The sequence below is a fragment of the Rhinatrema bivittatum genome, chromosome 9 (assembly GCF_901001135.1).
Source record: "Rhinatrema bivittatum chromosome 9, aRhiBiv1.1, whole genome shotgun sequence".
NCBI lineage: Eukaryota > Metazoa > Chordata > Amphibia > Gymnophiona > Rhinatrematidae > Rhinatrema > Rhinatrema bivittatum.
Window position 1 is genome coordinate 43,423,450 of NC_042623.1, and position 20,599 is coordinate 43,444,048.

General features: G+C 39.1%; 1 protein-coding gene across 6 annotated transcripts in view; it reads right to left on the minus strand.

Moving 5' to 3' along the window:
• ORC5 (origin recognition complex subunit 5) overlaps positions 1-20,599 on the minus strand; it is a 320,424-nt gene that overhangs the window by 236,274 nt on the left and 63,551 nt on the right. For all 6 annotated transcript variants that reach the window (XM_029616273.1, XM_029616274.1, XM_029616275.1 and 3 more), the window contains one exon: positions 18,894-19,024. In XM_029616273.1, coding sequence (XP_029472133.1) covers positions 18,894-19,024 — 131 coding nt within the window. The remainder of the gene's footprint in view (positions 1-18,893; positions 19,025-20,599) is intronic.

Genomic DNA, 20,599 nt, shown 5'->3' on the forward strand with positions numbered 1-20,599 from the left:
GGACCTGTACAAGGGGATAATCACTTCCCTTTTCTTACTCGATATTCCTCTCTCTATGCAGCCCAGAATTCTTCTGGCTTTAGCTATCGCCTTGTCACATTGTTTCGCCGACTTCAGATCATTAGACACTATCACTCCAAGGTCTCTCTCCTGCTCCGTGCACATCAGCCTCCCCCCCCCCCCCCCCCCCATCGATTACAGTTCATTCGGATTTCTACTCCCCATATGCATGACTCTGCACTTCTTGGCATTGAATCTCAGCTGCCATATCTTCGATCACTCTTCCAGCTTCCTTAAATCCAGTCTCATTCTCTCCACTCCTTCCGGCATGTCCACTCTGTTGCAGATCTTAGTGTCGTCTGCAAAAAGACAAATCTTACCTTCTATCCTCTCCGCAATGTCGCTCACAAAGATATTGAACAGGACCGGTCCCAACACCGATCCTTGCGGTACACCACTTAAAACCGCTCTCTTTTCAGAGAGAGTTCCATTTACCATCACACATTGTCTTCTGTCCATCAACCAGTTTGCAATCCAGGCCATCACCTCGGCACTCACTCCTAAGCTTCTCATTTTATTCACCAGTCTCCTGTGTGGGACCGTATCAAAAGCTTTGCATATTAATATGCTTGGCATATTAAAGTCTCCAATGATCACCGCTTCTCCCTTCTTTCCTATCTTTTGGATGTCTTCAACCAGATCTCTGTCCAGCTCTTCCTTTTGATTTGGAGGCCTGTAAACTACTCCAATATAAATGGATCCCTGAGGCACTCCACTGTTCACCCTTTTCCACCAAGAAAATTGACCATTTAATCCTACTCTCTGTTTCCTGTCTTTTAACTAGTTTGTAATCCATTTATTTATTTTAAGATTTATATTCTGCTTTTTGCGCTTTTTTCAGCGCTTCAGGTACTGTAGTATTTCCCTATCCCCAGACGGCTTACAATCTAAGTTTGTACCTGAGGCCATGGAGGGTAAAGTGACTTGCCCAAAGTCACAAGAAGCGACAGCAGGACTCGAACCGTGGTCTTCTGGTTTGTAGCCCACTGCACTAACCACTAGGCTCCATATGAAAGGACATCACCTCTTATCCCATGAATTTTTAGTTTTCTTAGAAGCCTCTCATGAGGGACTTTGTCAAACACCTTCTGAAAATCCAAATACACTACATCTACCAGTTCACCTTTATCCACATGTTTATTAACCCCTTAAAAAAATGAAGCAGATTTGTTAGGCAAAACTTCCCTTGGGTAAATCCATGTTGACTGTGTTCCATTAAACCATATCTTTCTATATGCTCTAAGATTTTTATCGTGAGAATAGTTTCCACTGAAGTCAGGCTCACTGGTCTATAGTTACCCAGATCGCCCCTGGAGCCCTTTTTAAATATTAGGGTTACATTGGCAACTCTCCAGTCTTCAGGTACAATAGATGATTTTAATGATAGGTTACAAATTTTAACTAATAGATCAGAAATTTCATTTTTGAGTTCCTTCAGTACCCTAGGATGCATACCATCCTGTCCAGGTGATTTGCTACTCTTTAGTTTGTCAATCTGGCCTACTACATCTTCCAGGTCCACAGTAATTTCGTTCAGTTCATCTGACTCATCACCCCTGAAAACCCCTGGTATCTCCCCAACATCCTCATTAGTAAACACGGAAGCAAAGAATTCATTTAGTCTTTCTGCAATGGCCTTATCTGCCCTAAGAGCCCCTTTAACCCTTCGGTCATTTAATGGTCCAACTGACTCCCTTCACAGGTTTCTTGCTTCGGATATATTTAAAGTTTTTATTATGAGTTTTTGCCTCTATGGCCAACTTCATTCAAAATTCTCTCTTTGCCTGTCTTATCAATGTTTTACACTTAACTTGATAATGCTTATGTTTTATGCTATTTTCTTCAAATGGATACTAATGAAGCATTAGAGTTAGGGCATCCCAACAGACAGGTTCTAATAATAAGAAAAGTAGTCCAAGTGCCTTTAATTAAAAACTCACCTGAGCCAAAAGATTCCAATTTATCTCTGTCAACTGAAAAGCAGAATGTTAATAAAAACAAAAGATACACTTTGAAACGTTTGTATGCTAATGCCAGAAGTCTAAGAAGTAAGATGAGAGAGCTAGAATGTATAGCAATGAATGAGGATAGACATGGTGGAAAGAGGATAACCAAAGGATAGTACTATACCGGGGTACAAATTATATCGCAATGATAGAGAGGAGCAACTTGGTGGCGGGGTAGCGCTTTGTGTCTGGGATGGCATAGAGTCCAACAGGATAAAGATCATGTATGAGACTGAATGCACAATCAAATTTTTATGAGTAGAAATCCCTTGTGTGTTGGGGAAGAGTATAGTGATAGGAGTATACTACTGTCTACCTGGCCAAGATGGTGAGACGGACAGTGAAATGCTAAGAGAAATTAGGGAAGCTAACCAAATTGGTAGTGCAGTAATAATGGGAAGTTTCAATTAGCCAATACTGACTGGATAAATGTAACATCAGGATATGCTAGGGAGGTAAATTTTCTGGATGGAATAAATGACTGTTTCATGAAACAATCATTAAAATTGTCCACTGCACCTGAAGACTGGAGGGTGGCCGACATAACCCTGATATGTAAAAAGGGCTCCAGGGGAGATCCGGGAATCTTAGACCGGTGAGCCTGACTTCAGTGCCAGGAAAAACCGTGGAAACTGTTATAAAGAATAAAATCACAGAACATTTAGACAGACATGGTTTAATGGGACACAGCCAGCATGGAACTTACCCAAGAGAATTCTTGCCTCACAAATCTCCTACATTTTTATGAAGGGGTGAATAAGCATGTGGACAAAGGTGAACCGGTAGATGTGGTGTATTTGGATTTTCAGAAGACGTTCAACAAAGTCCCTTATGAGAGGCTTCTAAGAAAACTAAAAAGTCATGGAATAGGAGGAGATGTCCTTTTGTGGATTGCAAACTGGTTAAAAGACAGGAAACAGAATAGGATTATTTGGACTGTTTTCAGAGTGGAAAAAGGTAAACAGGGATCTGTACTAGGACCGGTGCTTTTTAATATATTTATAAACAATATGGAAAGGGGCACAACGAGTAAGATGCTTAAATTTGCAGATGACACAAAATTATGCAGAGTAGTTAAATCTCAAGCGGATTGTGATAAATTGCAGGACCACCTTGTGAGATTGGAAGTCCAAATGGCAGATGAAATTTAATGTGGACAAGTGCAAGGTGAGGCATGAAGGGAACAATAACTCTTGCTCTGGGTACACTATGTTAGGTTCCACATTAGGAGTTACCACCGGGGAAAGAGATCTAGGTGTCATAGTGGATAATACATTGAAATCTTTGGCTCAGTGTGCTGTGGTGGTCAAAAAAGCAAATAGAATGTTAGGAATTAGGATGGTAATGGCAAATAAAATGGTGGATATCATACTGCCTCTGTATCACTCCATAGCGAGACCACACCTTGAATATTGTGTGCCATTCTGGTCGCCACATCTCAAAAAAAGATATAGAGTTGCACTGGAGAAAGTACAGATAAGGGTGACCAAAATGATGAAGGAATGAAAAGGCTCCCCTATGAAGAAAACTATGCATTTTGGAGAAGAAACGGTTAAGGGGGGATAGGATAAAGGTCTACAAAACCATGAAAGAACTGGAACAAGTAAATGTGAATTGGTTATTTATTATTTTGGATAATACAAGGACTAGGGGGCACTCCATGAAGTCAGCAAGTAACACACATTTAAGACAAACTGGAGAAAATTCTTTTCCACGCAACATATAATTAAGCTCTGGAAATCATTGCTTGAGGATATGGTTAAGGAAGTTAGTGTAGCTGGGTTTAAAAAAAGGTTTGGACAAGTTCCTGAAGGAAAACTGCTATTAATCAGGCTGACTTAGGAAAAAGCCACTATCAGCATCAGTAGCATAGGATTTATTCACTGTTTGGTTACTTGTAATCTGGATTGACCATTGTTGGAAACAGGATGCTGGGTTCGATGGACCCTCTTGTCTGACACAGAATGGCAATTTCTTATGTTCTTAAAAGAATATGAGAAATTCTGATAAACCTGAAATACTGCACTTTAATAAAGACAGACTTTATAGCTAAAACAGTCCATAAACAAACAAGTCCCGAGGGAATGCCATTGGCAGAAGCTACATCTGCTCGTGAGTAAGTAGAATGTATGTACCTGCTGGTACTAACATTTAAAATGAAGATAGAGCTGCTTTTAAACTAGTCCAGGGGGGAAAGCTGACCATTACTCAAGAGTGCATGATTAGGAGGGAAGTATCTCCCAAAATTATTTGGAAAACAGGGAAATTAGAATAGTCCAAAAGAGGCGCTATGGTAAAGGCTGAAGCAGCCTAGATGGATTTAAATAAAGAGCTCACAAATATGAATGACTCCAAACTGTTTGTATCTTCTGCTAATAAGCAGGTTATGAATACAAATACAATTAGAAAAATATACTTTAAAATGGCTATATGTAAATGCCAGAAGTCTGAAAAATAAGATTGGCATGTTAGTACGAATGGCATTATATGAAGATATAGACATAAAAGGAACCTCAAACATGGTGGAAGAATAACCAATTGGACAAATATCAACATGACTGCACAGATCAAACTGAAGAAAAGGTGGTAATATATGTTAATTGTTATCTTGTTACAATGTAAAATAGGGCAGTTCTCGCCCTATTCAACCTGTTATCTGGAAACCGATGTGATATCTCGATCGAATGTCGGTATACAAAAGAAATAAAATAAATAAATAAATAAATGTAAAGGTTGACAGAGTCAAGAATAATAATCTTGCAGGAAACAAAATGCACTGTAGAATCCTTATGGCTAGAAATTCCATATATAACAGATTAGAATATAGCAATGAGTGTACATCATCCTCCTCCTGGCCAAGATGAAGAAAAAAAGAAAGAAAAAGTGTTAAATACTAGAAGAAATTAGAAAGGCAAATAAAACTGGCAACAATAATAATGGAAGATTTTAATTATCCCAGTATTGATTAGGTGAATGTTTCAACAGAACAGACTAGAAAGGTTAAATTTCCAGATTCCATAAACGACTGCTTCATGGAGTAGCTGATTCTTGAACCAATGAGAAGGAAAGCTACATTACATCTAGTCCTCAGTGGAATGCAAGACCTGGTACAAGAGTTACAGTAGTGGGGCTGCTTAGCAATAATGCAATCAAATTTGACAATCACGGGGACTTATGGTTATGTACGACTGTGGAGATCACATAAGAGCTGAGCTCCCACCTGTCTCGTGTTAAAAATTTATAATAAACAAAGCAAAAAGCTGTGCTAAGTATGGCTCCTACCAAAGAAGCAAATCGAAAAGACCCATAATGCAAAGAAAACAGGCAATCGGGGCAACTATTGAAAAGCAGAGTACCGAAGAGGAGATTGTCTCAGAGGAATCATTCGGGGCTGTGGAATCGGCTGAGCACTTTGACTACATTCAGGCACTCATGGAAATGTTTGCTGATCACAACTCTACGAAGCTTGGATGCCCGTTTAAGTATTATTGTAGATAAAAGTGGCTCAAATTGCTCAGTTTGCGACCAAGCATGTGGAACGAATTGAGGAGTATGAGCATAAAATTGTTGATTTGCAGTTAGGCCCTACATGACTTGTAGCAAAATTTGAGAAGTTAGAAAGAACTGTTACTACTGCTTGGGATAAACTAGATGACTTAGAAAACCATTGTAATTTACGTATTCTGGGTGCTCCTGAAAAGGCCGAGGGAATGAACGCAGCAGCTTTTCTTTCAAAATGGCTGCCAGAGATCCTGCAGCTAAATTGGGCCAAGGGTCATATAAAAATTGATCGCGCACACTGCATGTTGGCTCCATCCCCTGCGCCTCAATCAGCCTTGTGCCTTGATTGTTAAACTGCACAATTACATGGATAAACAACTTATACTAAATGCAGCCAGAGAGCAACATTAGATTATATATGGTGAGAACTATATCTTCTTTTTTTTTTCAGGACTTTTCCTCTGAAATGCAGAGAAAACGCCAGGCTTTTATTGCTGTCAAGCGTGAATTGCAAAAGCTAAATGTGAACTATGCCATACTGTATCCCGCTCAGCTGAAAATTATGGTGAATGGCAGCGCCGTTTTATTTGAACCTGTTAAAGATGCAGAGAAATGGCTGCAGGAGCATGGAGCTGATCACATGGCTGCAGCTAGTTCATAACATGGAAGTCTTGCTCCTTGCTGCATGTGTGTTTCTTTTGGGCTGGAGCTGCAGCTAACACTGTACTGGGAGTTGACTCTGGGTCTTTTTGGGCCACTCAGCCGTCTGGGCAAACCAGTGACTGTTCAGAGTTTTTGTAGTTCCAGAGTAATGTTTATTACCTTTTTTGCAATTTCTGTATTTTTTTTTATTTTTGTTAAATCCGTTGTCTTTTGAGGCTGTGCTTCAACCTCTTTTTGTCTCTATGTCTACTTTTCCACACTCTGATTCTGAAGAACCCCCCTTTTCTGGGTGACTGGTCATGTTATCTTTTCTTCAGTGGAGCTCTGAGGGAGGGGCTCTGTCCTTGCATCAGCATGGATGCTGCAGTGCACAAAGACCTGTTAATGCAGCTACTCAAGATGTCACATGCTGCAATTCTATTCATTGCTCCTGGCCTTCGCTGGTTTGAGGATTATCGTAGAGTATTTTGCGCTGACACAGAGTGACCAGCATAGCCCTCCGAGAAGCAGTGGCTATTGTGTGCTGTGCATTTTGGATATGTTTTTATTTCTTGCTGCCCTTAAGTATTATAATTTCTTGTTCAGTGTTCTGGACATGCCTACTTACACCTCTCTTAGGGTCTTATGGGGTGGGTTATTCTGGGATGGGGAGAGAGAGTTGTGTTCCCACTGGGCTTTTTTTGTGGGGTTCTGGTCGTTTAAATCCAGTGTTCAGCAGCGCATGATCGGAAGGTGTCCGCCTCTTAGGTCCTATATATTTACCCACCTAAGGGGTGACGGGCTTGGGATACAGGTAGGGGAGTGGGGGATAAGAGAGTGGGGTTTAGTCTCATGGATGGTTTCAAAGCAATTTATATCAGGTTGGTTGGTTTATTCTGTGTTTTTTGTTCTTGTGGATTGGGTGTAAACAGCATACAGAGTGTACTTTATCTGAAATTTATATATGCTTGCAAATGATTTTTATAAAAGGTACCCAGTGAACAATTTTTTCTTTTTTTTATCATTTTACTGCTGGAGGTTTATGTTTGAGCTCTGCAATTGTGTATCCACATTTCCTTTTTTATTTTATCTGTGGATCACACTTAAATGGCTTCCCTATTTAATATTATGTCCCTTAATGTTCATGGAATTTCTACCCCGTTTGCTGGAGACTAAGAGGGCTGAGCTGAAGGCCCTAGAATTTGGGAGAATTTGTAAGGCTTTAAAGTACATTAGATTGATGTATTATGAGCACAGCACCCTGTTGGCCCGTTTGGTTAAGAAAATAGTTGGTAATTCCTTTATCTTAAAGCTTAAGACGCCTACAGGCAGTATTACAACTAGGCAAACTGAGATTGAATCCTTATTTGTGAAGTTTTATTCCACATTATATATAGAGATGGTTGTAGCCCATATCTACTGTGGTACACGTTTGCTAGCTTGAATAGAATATTGTGTGAAATACTTGTTGAATAAAACAGAATAATTAAAGGATATAGTTTTGTAGATATGCAGGTATGTACATTACATATATCTATAATATGCAGGTGCATATATTATCTCTCTCTCTCTATACACACACACACATATATGGCTTGTGTCAGTCACACTGTCTGTGAAGCCCTGTCTCACACAGGGACAGAAACATAGAAACATAGAAATGACGGCAGAAGACGACCAAACGGCCCATCCAGTCTGCCCAGCAAGCTTCACATTTTTTTTCTCTTACTTATCTGTTTCTCTTAGCTCTTTGGTTCTATTTCCCTTCCACCCCCACCATTAATGTAGAGAGCAGTGATGGAGCTGCAACCAACAGGCAGGTATAGGCACACACAAGCTCTCACAAGTTATCACGCAAGCTTGCACTAGTGTGCAGGAGCACACACAAGTTTGCATAGACTCCCACACTTGCATACCCTGGGCTCACACACACACACACACACACACACAGAGGACCCCTCACACACAGTCTGTTATAGACCAAACTGCTTGAGCAATGCCAGGCACCTTTCACTAATAAAATATGTCAAGTATGTTTAAAGCAAAAAGCCTATGAGGGAGTTAGCTGGGCCACTAGATGAGCAAGGGTCAAATCACATGCTATATTTCGAGTCCTGCCCCCACCCAGTGAAAACTCTCTTTCCAGTGCTGCCCATGACATGTTTCAAGTCTCATCTTCTCGCTCCCTAAGCTGCCAAAGTGCCTGCTGTCTGGGGCCACAAATGTGTTTGAAGCAGGCCCTGTCCACAAGAAGCACTTCCTAGTAGGCTCCCTGGTCCTGCACAAAAACAGAAGTGCAGTGCTGCAGCATGCAGGAGCTTCAAGCATACTGCTGAAGGAAAGAGAAGCCTGGAGTCACCACTGGAAAGAATGAGTGCTGGGAGAAATCCAGATTCTCAGCTGGAGGTGAGGAGAGAGGAACTTGCTGGGCAGGGGATGGGGATAAAGGTGGGAATGCTGCTAAGTGAGTGGGTGGGAGAATTTGCTTAATATGGTTTTATTGTCCTAGCTTCTGTCCAAATAAACTCATTTACCCCATAAAATTAATGAGTTATTTTTATCAACTGATTATCTCCTGCTCTGGTCATAATAAATAAACCCTGATAAATTCCCAGGAAAAGTAAACAAAAATTGAAAAGGAAGGTCCCTAGTAATAGAATACAATAGCTATGACTCCTGAAGACCAGAGGGTGGCCAATGTAACACAAATTTCTTCAAAGGGTTCCAGGGTTGATCCGGGAATCTACAAACCAGTGAGCCTGTTGGTGCCAGGAAAAATGGTAAAAGCTATTATTTATTTAACTCTTTTCTATACAGACATTCATGAACAAAGTATCATATCACATCGGTTTACAGTGAACTGGGGTGTTTTAACAACAACGGTAACGAGACGAGAGAAGTTACAAAAAACAAGGTGTTGTATCAACTTGGGGAACTGAGAGAATAGAGAGCAGAGCTTTACAACAACTTATAGGTGAAGAGAATTACTGTATGTGTCAAGGGTCACATGTAGCAGACTCGAACATAATACTAGCGTAACTAAATAAATAGATAAATATATACATTGAAATTTATATATACGAGTGAATGTGGTGCACAAGCTGTGAAAGCAGTACTTAAGTAGAGTTACCAGAATGGATGGGGTGGTGGCTTTCCAGTCCCAGAGGTTTAGCGGTGGAAGAGGGAGAGTATGGAGTGTGTAGGAGGTTAAGGGAAAGCTTGATGGAACAGCCAGGTTTTGAGTTTTTTCTTAAAGGTTGGTAAGCAGGGTTCCTGTCTGAGGTCAGGGGGCATGGTATTCCAGATGGATGGCCCTGCTGTAGAGAAGGCGCGGTCCCTGGTGGAGATACGAGTTGTGGATTTGGGAGTGGGGGCGAAGTGTGTTCCTTTATAGGCTTCTCTTTGAGGTCTATTGGAAGTGTGTAGATGTAATGGGATAAGTAAGTCGAGTGAGTGCTGATTGTGTATGGTCTTGTGAATAATGGTGAGGGACTTATGCAGGATTCTGAATCTTATAGGGAGCTAGTGGAGGTTCCGGAGGATGGGCGTGATGTGGTCTCCTCCAACCGAGGAAACCACATCACGCCCATCCTCCGGATAAAGAACAACAAAACTCCTCGGTTGGAGTTTGTCATTCTTAAAAAAAAAAAAAAAAAAAATTACTGGCCACATAGACCAGGCTTAACAGGGAAGGGTCAACGTGGTTTTAGCAAAGGGAAGTCTTGTCTAAATCTATTCGGATTTTTGACAGTGCAAATAAACATGTAAGGGGAGCAGATATAGTGCAGTTGGACCTATCAGAAGCCATTTGACAAAGTCTCTCATGAAAGACTCTGCAGGAAATTAAAAAGTTATGGGACAGGAGGCAGTGTCCTACTGTGAATCGGTAACTGGATAAAAGACAGGAAACAGAAAGTAGGACTAAATGATTAGTTTTCCAAATGGAGAAAGAATATTAGTGGTGTGCCCAGGGATCTATACTAGGACATGTGCCATTTACCAAATTCAAAAAGGGAACATTGAATAAAGAGATCAAATTTTCAGATCAGACAAAATTATTCAAAGTTGTTAAACAGCAGAAGATTGTAAGGAACTGCATTGAGGAAACGCTGAAGCAGGTTTAAATGAGCAACATTTTGAGAAATTGATAAAGAGACTTGCGGAGCGTATGTAAGGTTGTTCTTTTTAAATTACTTTGCTAGCAAATGAAAAATATGCTAACTAGTCTTTTTCCATCGTAGAAATAAAACAGACACGAGAGCCCCTGACGAAGTAGCCGATGAAACTCGAGCCGTATCAGGTAGTACATTGTGCATCACCCCCGCAGCGTCAATCGCTCAGCCTCCACTTCAAATAAGTGCTAGTTTTGCTATTTAGTAGCGTGAAAGCACATAGCAAGTACCATAATATGAATAATGCTTGTTAATCCAAACGAAAAAGAAAACCTTGAAAAAATAAAGAAAGAGTGTTAGAGACCAATGATTATAAACTTTAAAGTGTGGCAAACATGAAGTGCCAATGAAATTGCCCTAAAGGGATTACTATTCAGCAATAAAGTAAGAGCATATAAACACAGCCCTCTCTGAATTCATATATGAGGTCTCTTCCCTCTAAAAGAAAAAACTTTCCATTTATGATGTTATTTTGAATATAGGATTTAATGGTTACATCATATAAGCACTTTACATTGATATAAGACTAGGAGACCAAGCATCTGAATGGCTGATGAAATTTAATGTGGAAAAGTGCAAAAGTGCAAAGTGATATATATAGGGAAACAATCAAACTATAGGTACATAATGCTGGGTTTGGTATCAGGAGTCATCACCCAAGAAAAGGATCTTGAGGTCCTTCTGGAGAGTAGATTGAAATCATCAGCTAAGTGCGTGATGGTGGTGGTCAAAAAAGCAAATAGAATGTTAGGAATGAGCAGAAAAGGAATGGAGAACAAAACAGAAAAAAAATGTCATTTTGCCTCAATATAGTACAATTCCATCTTAAGTATTGTGTGTAATTCTGGTTGCCTCATCTCAAAAAAAGACCTATCAGAAAAGTTGCAGAGAAGGGCAAAACATGTTAAAGGGGATAGAACAGCTCCCCTATGATGAAAGGCTAAACATGTTAGGGGTTCTTCAGCTTGGAAGAGAGTTAGCTGAGTGGCGACCTGATAGAAGTTTATAAAGTCATGAATGGGGTGGAACATATAAATAAAGGACAGTTATTTACCCTTTCAAATAATAACTAAAACAAGGGACTGCTAACAACCAGCAGATTTAAAACAAATCATAGAAAGTATATTTCACTCCATACACAATCAAAATGTGGAATCTGTTGCCAAAGATGTGGTCGAGGTATTTAGCATCGCAGGGTTTAAAAGAGGTTTGCAGAAGGTCCTGGAGGAAAAGTCCATAACACATTAGCCAGAGAGAGTACGGAAAGCTTTTGCTATTTCTGGGAGTGAGTAACAAGAAATAGATCTACTCTTTGGGATTTGTCAACTACTCATGACCCAGACTGGACATTGTAAGAGACAGGATGCTGGGCTTGATGGACCTTGGTCTGATCCAGCATGGCATCTCTTATGTTCTTAAGCAAAGTCATCTTTATAGTCAGTGATTTAGTCTGAATAAAAGGGCAGCAAGCTTACATTTCTAGGCATGGTTTGAGATCTCAAAATTAAAAGGTCTATAATTTAGCTAGCTGAAAATGTACAGTTTTCAAGAAAACTATTTCAAACTTTGGGTTTCTCTCCTTTGCTTTTTAAAATCAGTCAGATCCTCCAAAGTAAATTTTCTTTTTATTACAAGAGTGAGGGGGATATGCAGACAAAACTAAAGCAACTGAAGGTAGAACCAGATAAAGACATGTCATGTGGCTAGAACACCTGTGTTCATTCTGTACAAGGATAAACACAGAACGACAAATTAAGTCACATCTTGTCTTCTCAAAGTTTAAAAAATTTGAACAGTAGCCTATGATTAAAGTGAAGGCAAAAAGGTATATCAATACTGGCAGTGCCTATTATGATGGCCACAATAGATGGTTATAATTTGTATAAGAAGGAATAAGTTGTTCTGCGTTTCTCAATTTTCTTTCTGCATTTTGCACCGGTTATGTCATTTTGTACAAGGATCATCTTATAAGTAACTTAATTCAGTATATGGCGCAATATGTATTTGTACGAATATGTATTTGTACGGACATTTTTCTATGCACCAGATAATGTTCTCTCATTAGAACTAGGTGGTTCCCAGAAAGATTGGCTATATTATAGGAGTTAGTGTGTCTAGTTTGGAAAAATCCTTATGATTTTATCAGCAGCAATCTAGGCACAATCTGATTACAAAAGCAGTGAGCACAAAGTTCTGCATATCAATTATACACTTAAGATGGAGGGGGCAACATCAAAGATTCTTTGGAGTAAACATACATTTCCAAGTCCATCAGCACACTTCTGAATGTCTTTAAGGCACATTTCACAATGAATGAAAGTATCTATTAGTTTTGGTTGGTTTTCTGTCCATCTGTCTGGAATCACCTTTCTGCCATGCTGTGCTTCAACAGATTTACACCAATTTTAGTAAAATAAACTAATAGGGAAGCTGGAAAATAAAATGAGACCATTCATGTTCAGAAAATTTAAAATGATTTACCTATTTATTTTTTGCATATCCATAGTGTATATATTGTTCCTTGTAACTCTTACCATTGCTCAAAAAGCTGATGCCACAATGCTAGTCCCTCCCACTCAGCTCAGGTTCATAACCATGTCATATACTGTACTGTTTGAGCTCACTGGAAAATCAATAAAATACTGGAACAAAAGACTATTTAGTGTTTGTCTTTTGGTGGCTGACACCAAGATCTGCAACAAAGTGGACACACCAGAAGGAGTATGAGAAGTGATCTAAGAAAGCTTGAGAAGTGGTCAAAGGTTTGGCAGCTGGGATTCAATGCCAGGAAGCATAAAGTCATCCATATGGGATGCAGTAATCTTAAGAAGCTGTACATGATGGGGGGATGGGGGGGAGGTAAAAGACTGATGTGCACGGACTGGAAAGACACCTTGGAGTGATAGCTTCCAACAATCTGAAGGTAGCAAAGCAATATGACAAGGCAGCTGGCAAGGCCAGAGGGATACTGGACTGGAATGAAAAAGGCATAAACCAGGAAAAGGGAGGGGGATAATGCTCCTGTACAGGTCTTTAGTGAGGCCTCTCTTGGGAGTACTAAGTTCAGTTCTGAAAACCATATCTCAAAAAGGATAAAGATAGGATGGAAGTGGTCCAGAGAAAGGCTACCAAAATGGTGTGCAGGGTCTGAAGGACCTAAATATATATACCCTGGGAGAGGGCGAGACAGGAGATATGAGACAGACTTTCATATACCTGAAAGGAATTAATGAATCACAAAAGTCAAATCTTTTCTAATGGAAAGGAAATTGTAGAACAAGGGATCATGAAGGGGGAAAACTCAGGAACAATATCAGGAAATATTTCTTCATGAAAAAGGGTGATGGATGCAGGGAATGTCCTCCCGGAAGAGGTGATGAAGATAAAAATGGTAACAGAATTCAAAAGGATGTGGGATGAACACAGAGGTAGTCAAGCAACTTAAATTCAATTAATCTAATACGAACCATATGTTTCATCATACGGATGTAAAACTTGAAACATGGGCAGGTGATCAAATAAACTACAAAAGATGAAATACATGTAGTACATTGTTTAGAAACAAATCACCACTCCAAAGGAAATATCACACACAGTTCTTTCCAAATCAGGGCACACTTTGTACACTTGTCACATGGGAAGGTACCCATTGGTAATTCTTCATGTCAATGTTATGATAGCATCTCGGAAATGGAAGAATTGATTGCATAGTCTCTAATGTTACTACCACCAGTAAAAGCAAACATATGACCTTCCTTGAAAATTGAATATTCTTTCAGAATCGATCAATGTCTTCTACTGATCGATGAGGAAGCAACTGTATATCTCAATACACAAGTCTGTCAGCTATCCATTTCACGGCCCATTTGCTACAGTAGTACTTCTCACTTGGAGAATATAGCACAGCAATAAGCCTGCTTAATGCAAACTACAGGATACCTTCACTTAAACCTCTTTGCTAAATCTCGTGCCTGATCCTGACAAAACGTATGGTTCATATTAAATGAATTAAATATAAAAGATGCTCAACTACTAGCAAACATGAAGCACCCTTAGTTAAACGCTTTTTGGACTATAACCATAAATTTTGAAAATACTCAATGGACAAAAAAGCAAAAAGAATGTTAGGAATTATTAGGAAGAGAATAGGAAATAAAACGGTGGATGTCATAGTGCCTCTGTATTGCTCCATGGTGAGACCACATCTTAAATACTGTGTGCAATTCTAGTTGCCGCATCTCAAAAAAAGATGGAGAAATGAAGGGAACAGTCCCTTTAAATTTTGGCGGGTAGTAGAAAGGGGTGTAGATAAAATGTGCGAGTTTTTGATTGGTGATGAGGGATTTAAAAGGAGGTAGGAGGGGAGTAGTTAATTTACTACCTTTGATTCGGTCGATGGCTGCGTTTGAACGCTACGCAGGTGGCAGCGTTTTTTTTTTTTAAATTGATGAGGTAAGCTTCCTTCATTTCTTAGCGCATGTGTCTTACTTTTAGGTGGGAAAATAAAGGAATAAAATTTCTCTAAGTTTGAAAATTATTATCTTGATTTGGTTCACTATAGGTAACATGCAAAGGAAGTGTACGCCATAGTATAAGAGTGGGTATTCTGTGAGACTTCACTAAAGAGGCGTTGAAGAGTGAGAGTCAGGGATCATATCTGTATGTACGTCAAGTATTTTCGGGACGTATAGGTAAAAAAAGTGATAGTTGTTTGAAGGAAAATTTCTTCATTTAAAGGGTTGGTTGGGAAGTATAGTTTTTTTTAATTAAAATTAATTCAAATTGTCAATTGTTGTAGATAAAACCTGTATGGGAATATGTTGAAGGTGTATAAGCAGTAGGAAATTCTTTGAAGTTCTCCTTAAGAAGCCTGAGGAAAGGTGAAACATGTTGAGAGGATGAAGAGGAATTGAAAGAATTTCGTTTTAAGAACGAGAAAAAATTTGTGAAATAGAATCCTTTCTGCTTGTGAACAAATTGATTTTGAAAGATTAGTACTGTAAAGAGGATTTTCATTTGTATGTAAACAATTCATTTGAAAAAAATGGAGAAATTTTAATGTTGGGAGGTGATATGAAGGATGTGTGTGAATAAGTGGTACGAATGATGTGTGATTATGGGTTGGGATTTTTAGATGGATATTCTTTGGGGTGATGTTGTAAAGATTTGAGCATATAGTCTTTTGGAAATTTCTTGTTTGAAATTAATAAAGATTGTAATATTATATATGTCACTATATGTTTGGTACACTGGCATGCCCAGCATGCCCTATAACCACGCGTCCATGCAGGATCCCTCTTCAGTCTTATAACATATAATTCTATATAAAGCAACAAATAAGAAAAACCTAACTCTGTGGGATGGCAGGCAGGTTTTGTGAGGACTAAACATCCTGCTGTCCTCTGAGAAAACTCGTTTCAGGTAAGCAACTCTGCTTTCTCCAAGGACAAGCAGGATGGTAGTCTTCACACATGGGTGAATCCCTAGCTACAGGCTGCTCCCCAACATAAAAGGGGGACCAACAGACACCAAATCAGGTGCTAACAGGCACAAGAACAATGTTGCTATTGGTAACAGAGGGGGAGACAGTCTGAACCCAAATAACGGGCCCTATAAGGGAGAGAAAGTTGGGTTCTACACCTCAAAAAGATTCCAAAGGACAAAATGGCCAAACCTATTGTCATGTTGCCCATTCCTATCCAAACAATAGTGAGATATGAATGTGTGGAGAGACCTCCACATCACAGCTTTGCAGATCTCCTCCACGGGAACTGCTCGCACCTGGGCCACCATGGCTCGAACATAATGAACTTTGACATGGCCCCCAAGATGCAGTCCTGCCTGGGCCAATTCGTTAGTGTCTGTTTGGCAACGACAATTTCCAACCAATTCCTATCAAAAGAAACAAAACGTTGGGTGGACTGTCTGTGGGCTTCTATCCACTCCAGACAAAGATTGGGCAGCCAACCACCCAACGTGACCATACTACTGCTGAACAAATATCAATTTACCTTGGAAACTTAGCTGCACTGTCCAGATAGAAGATACCCACAGACTTTGCAGTTGTGCAGGATATTTGCCCCACTAATGTTTAGGTCTTAATATTAATTGCAGCGCTTCCTAACCTAGAAACGTAACTTCCTTTAGTTAGAATTGCTGTAATTCTGGGCTGGCCTGGTGGTAAGTGCTGTGCACTGCTATGCAGAAGGTCCCTGGGTTTTATATCTAGTCAGGTCTTCCACAGCCCTGTGGAGGCAGCATTTACAACCCCCTTCTGGAACGGTAAGATGTCATAATCATCGCTTAAGGGTGAAATCTAGTGGCTGGATGCAGGGTCTATTATTGCAAGATTCCAGAAGGGGTCCTAATGCAGGGCCCCCAGCCCAGGACTGCCAATATCTGACTAGACTGGGGGGTGAGCAAACTTTCTTAATCTAACTATTTATTTTTTAACAGGGCCACATTACTGGTGCTTATCAGAATGGGAGGCCGGGGGAGGGGGGCCTCCTTAGAACTCAGTGAGCTGGGAGGAGGGGGGGGGGGCAAATATACCATATAGTGAGAGGACCAAAGCAGCAACCATAGCAATAAAAAGAATAATTCAAAACAGCTAAATACATAACCAAATAGTTAAAATCTCATATAAAAATGTTCCAAACACCCATAAAATGTTTAAAAACAGACATCACACACACATGTATCATCTAATATTAAAGCTATTCTCTTACACCACTGGAAAATTTTACAACTGCATCCCATTTTTTCATTGCCACCATTGATTGCATATACCCAGGGTAAAAACCTTAAAGCTTATTTAGTCCATGCTACTTTGTCATCTATGTCTGATACATCTTCTGCCGTGGGATACCAACCTTGTGGTAATTGTTCTTTTTGTTCCATGACTATTACAGGTACTCAATGGCATGATCCTCAGTCGGATCATGTTATACATTTCTCTACAGCTACTGATTGTAGATCGACATTTGTAGTTTATTTTATTTTGTGTCCCCTGTTCTAAGATCTACATTGGCAGAACAAAGAGAATGATCCGTACTCATCTAACTGAGCACGGCAGCTGTTTGACTACTAAAAAGAAGCAAGCCCCTCTGGTCTCTCACTGTGAGGATTTCCATCACACTTTCGCGGATTTATGTTGGGGTATCATTGAACAAATCCACCTATTAACTTGAGGGGAAGATCGTACCAGAAGATTGAGTTTAAGTTAACAATTCTGATTCTTTTATTTGAACTCAGTGGCCACTCGGGGTTTAAATCTGGAGACCGAGTGGCTTTCTATCATTTAACAGAAGAAGTGTCAATCACTATTAATACGTCATGCATTTGACGTTGCAGAAAGCTCTTCTATTTATTTGTCACTCATGTCACTGTCTTTTCCGGTTTAGATTGGTGCCATTTTTTGCTAACGCTGTATTCAATGTGTGAGTAGAGTTGACAATAAATCTATGTGAGTGACATCTATTTAGACATTAATACATCTCTTTTGGTTTTACAGAATTGAGATCTCATGTTTATGAAACTACCCCCTGATGCAGAAACAGTGGTTTTGAAATGCAGACCATGTCGGGATGAGATATGTATTCTTGAACTAAGATAAGTTTTTATATGCAATCAAAAAATCTATTTTAAAAAAATATCAAAGTTTGCCAAATGATTAAACATAAGACAATGAAGATCTGAGTCCAGGTAGTGTCTAGTATGATGACATTATTATTAAGTTTGTGCTTGGTTTTTGCATGAAATATGTATACATGTTTTATGGCAAGCTTTCTCTTAGGTTATTAAATTCTATGTGCATGCTCTTAGTCAAATTTTTTTTTATTAATATAAACAGAACAGTAAATGCACATATATTTTACATACCATAGTACAGAGATAATCAAGCTTTATAAAACTGATTCTGTCATACTGCATACCCATTTTACTACACAAGTAAAGAAAAATCACCCTACAATACAGAAGCACCTTCCCATTCCCACCTTATTCACCAATAATGAACAACTATGCTCATTTTATGTTAAATGTTTGGAATCCACCTAGAACAGGACCTGGTAATAGGTGGCATATTAATTACTGTAAATAAACTAAAAATCATTGCACAGAAATAGAAAACAGTAAACTCCTAGCAGTGCGGATTAAAGCTTATAAAGTTTCCAAATATCCAAAACTGCCTTTTACTTCTTGAGAAACCCCTTTTTTTCAGCAAACTTTTAAAGAATTAAAAGATTATATGAATCATTTCTCCAGTGTGTTAGAGAGATTCCTTTATTTGTACAATAAAAAATTGTTGAAACTAAAAATAAATAAATAAATAATAGAGTTCTTCGCTAATAGAAGAGCCTTCCATACCCAAAGTTTTTACATTTATTACCCTGGGAGAAAAAGACATATGCATTCTTTTTTATATCATTTCAGCAATAAAAACACAGCCTCTAGATGTTACCACTTTCTATCCATGGGGAAAATAAAAGAAAAAATCCGGAAATTCTCTTACCAGATGCCGGAGCTCTTTCAGGTCTCTACAGACTGTGTAGAAAATGCTGAGAAGAATGTTAATGTAGGAAGTATAGAAATCATCAGAATACTCTGCAGGATGGTCATGAGACAAAATCCTTTGAAGTTCCCCTGTTAAAAATTATATTTAATTATAAAATAGGTGTATGCAGATATATATACACACGCAGAGGAGGGAGGAACCAATTATTTATTTATTTTAAGGAGGCTTGAGGATTTTTTTCCTTTTTCCCCCATAACTTGCTTTTGCTCTTTATTTTGTTTACATGTGCTTCTTTTCTTAAATTGTCATGTTTTATTTTGCTGTTTTTTCAGTTTTTGCCTTTATTTGTTCTCCTTCCAGATTCTCCCACCTCAGCTTCCCATCTACAGCCTCAGCCTCACTGCATCTTTCGCCCGGCTTGGAATGGCAGTAGTACAGGCATTTCTTGGCAGGCCCTAGATAGTTGTGTCAGCTCCTGGTGGGCCTGGAGTGGCCTCAGGTCAACAATTTTATAAGTCAAGACAACTAGGCTCATGGGAATTTTCTAGTTTGCAGGTTATATCTCTATCTACATACTGGACATATCTATAACAAGAAAGAAGTATTCAGTTATTCAAAAGGTGCCACATTTATGTATACATTTAGCAAACAGATGCAGCAAAACTGGTCTTGTAGAATCATAAAATCCTTTTCTATCTTTCTCTGATTTTGCTATTTAAAGCATAATTATGCTACAAAAAGGTCACTTTTTCTTTTGAAAAAAGATTAGATTCCATGCTCTGTGAATCTGGGATCCAATCTGACCAGTTTGGGTTTTATAGCCAAGAGAATCCATGTACCAGTGGGCCTTGGAACAGTTTTCTTCTGTTCATGACATTGATCAGATGATGGCATATACACAGAGAAAACATAACGTATGAAAATCTATTTTCACTGAACAGTACTTATACTCACTACCTATACCTATTTAAAATTTACAGCATTTATTTTCTAGGTCAGATTCTTAATTGTGATCATAAGCTCTTTTACCCCAGATTTGAATGCTCTGTAGATAATCTGTCTCATCTTAAAAGGTTCTGAAAACACCACTAGCAACAGAATGCTGGAGTGAGCAGTTTTTTCCCCCATAGTTACCAATATCCTCTAGCTAGTTTCTTACTGTCCTAATGTTTCCGCTATCAGAAAAGCACAGTGCTGTGTGACTCATAAACACATCACTTCATGTGGGGAAAGGAAGCAATCTGTTTTTCAAATTCTTTTCCCTTTAAAAAAAAAAAATAAAAAATAGTGGTAACGATGTTAGAGTGGTGTGAAGTAGCCGCCTAGTGGTTAGAGGAGAAACTGAGAACCAGGGATGCCAAGGTTCAAACCACACTGACACTTCTTGTGACTTTGGACAAGTCACTTCATCCTCCATTGCCTAATTCACTAAAGTTTTTCTCCCATTCTGTAGCAATGGGAAAAAAGCTTAGTAAATCAGTCCCTTAAATTGTTAAGCCCTCTGGAAGTAGGAACATACCCAGGCTTTCTCAATGTAATCCACTTTGAAGTGGCTGACCAATTACAGAAAGGAAGAATAGAAACCAAAAATTAAAACAAATACAGCAAATCTGTTTCCAGGCATTCTAAATGACTCATCTTTATATGCTGCTACTTAATGTGCCTATCAAGATGCATACAGCACATCCAAGAAATGGACGATC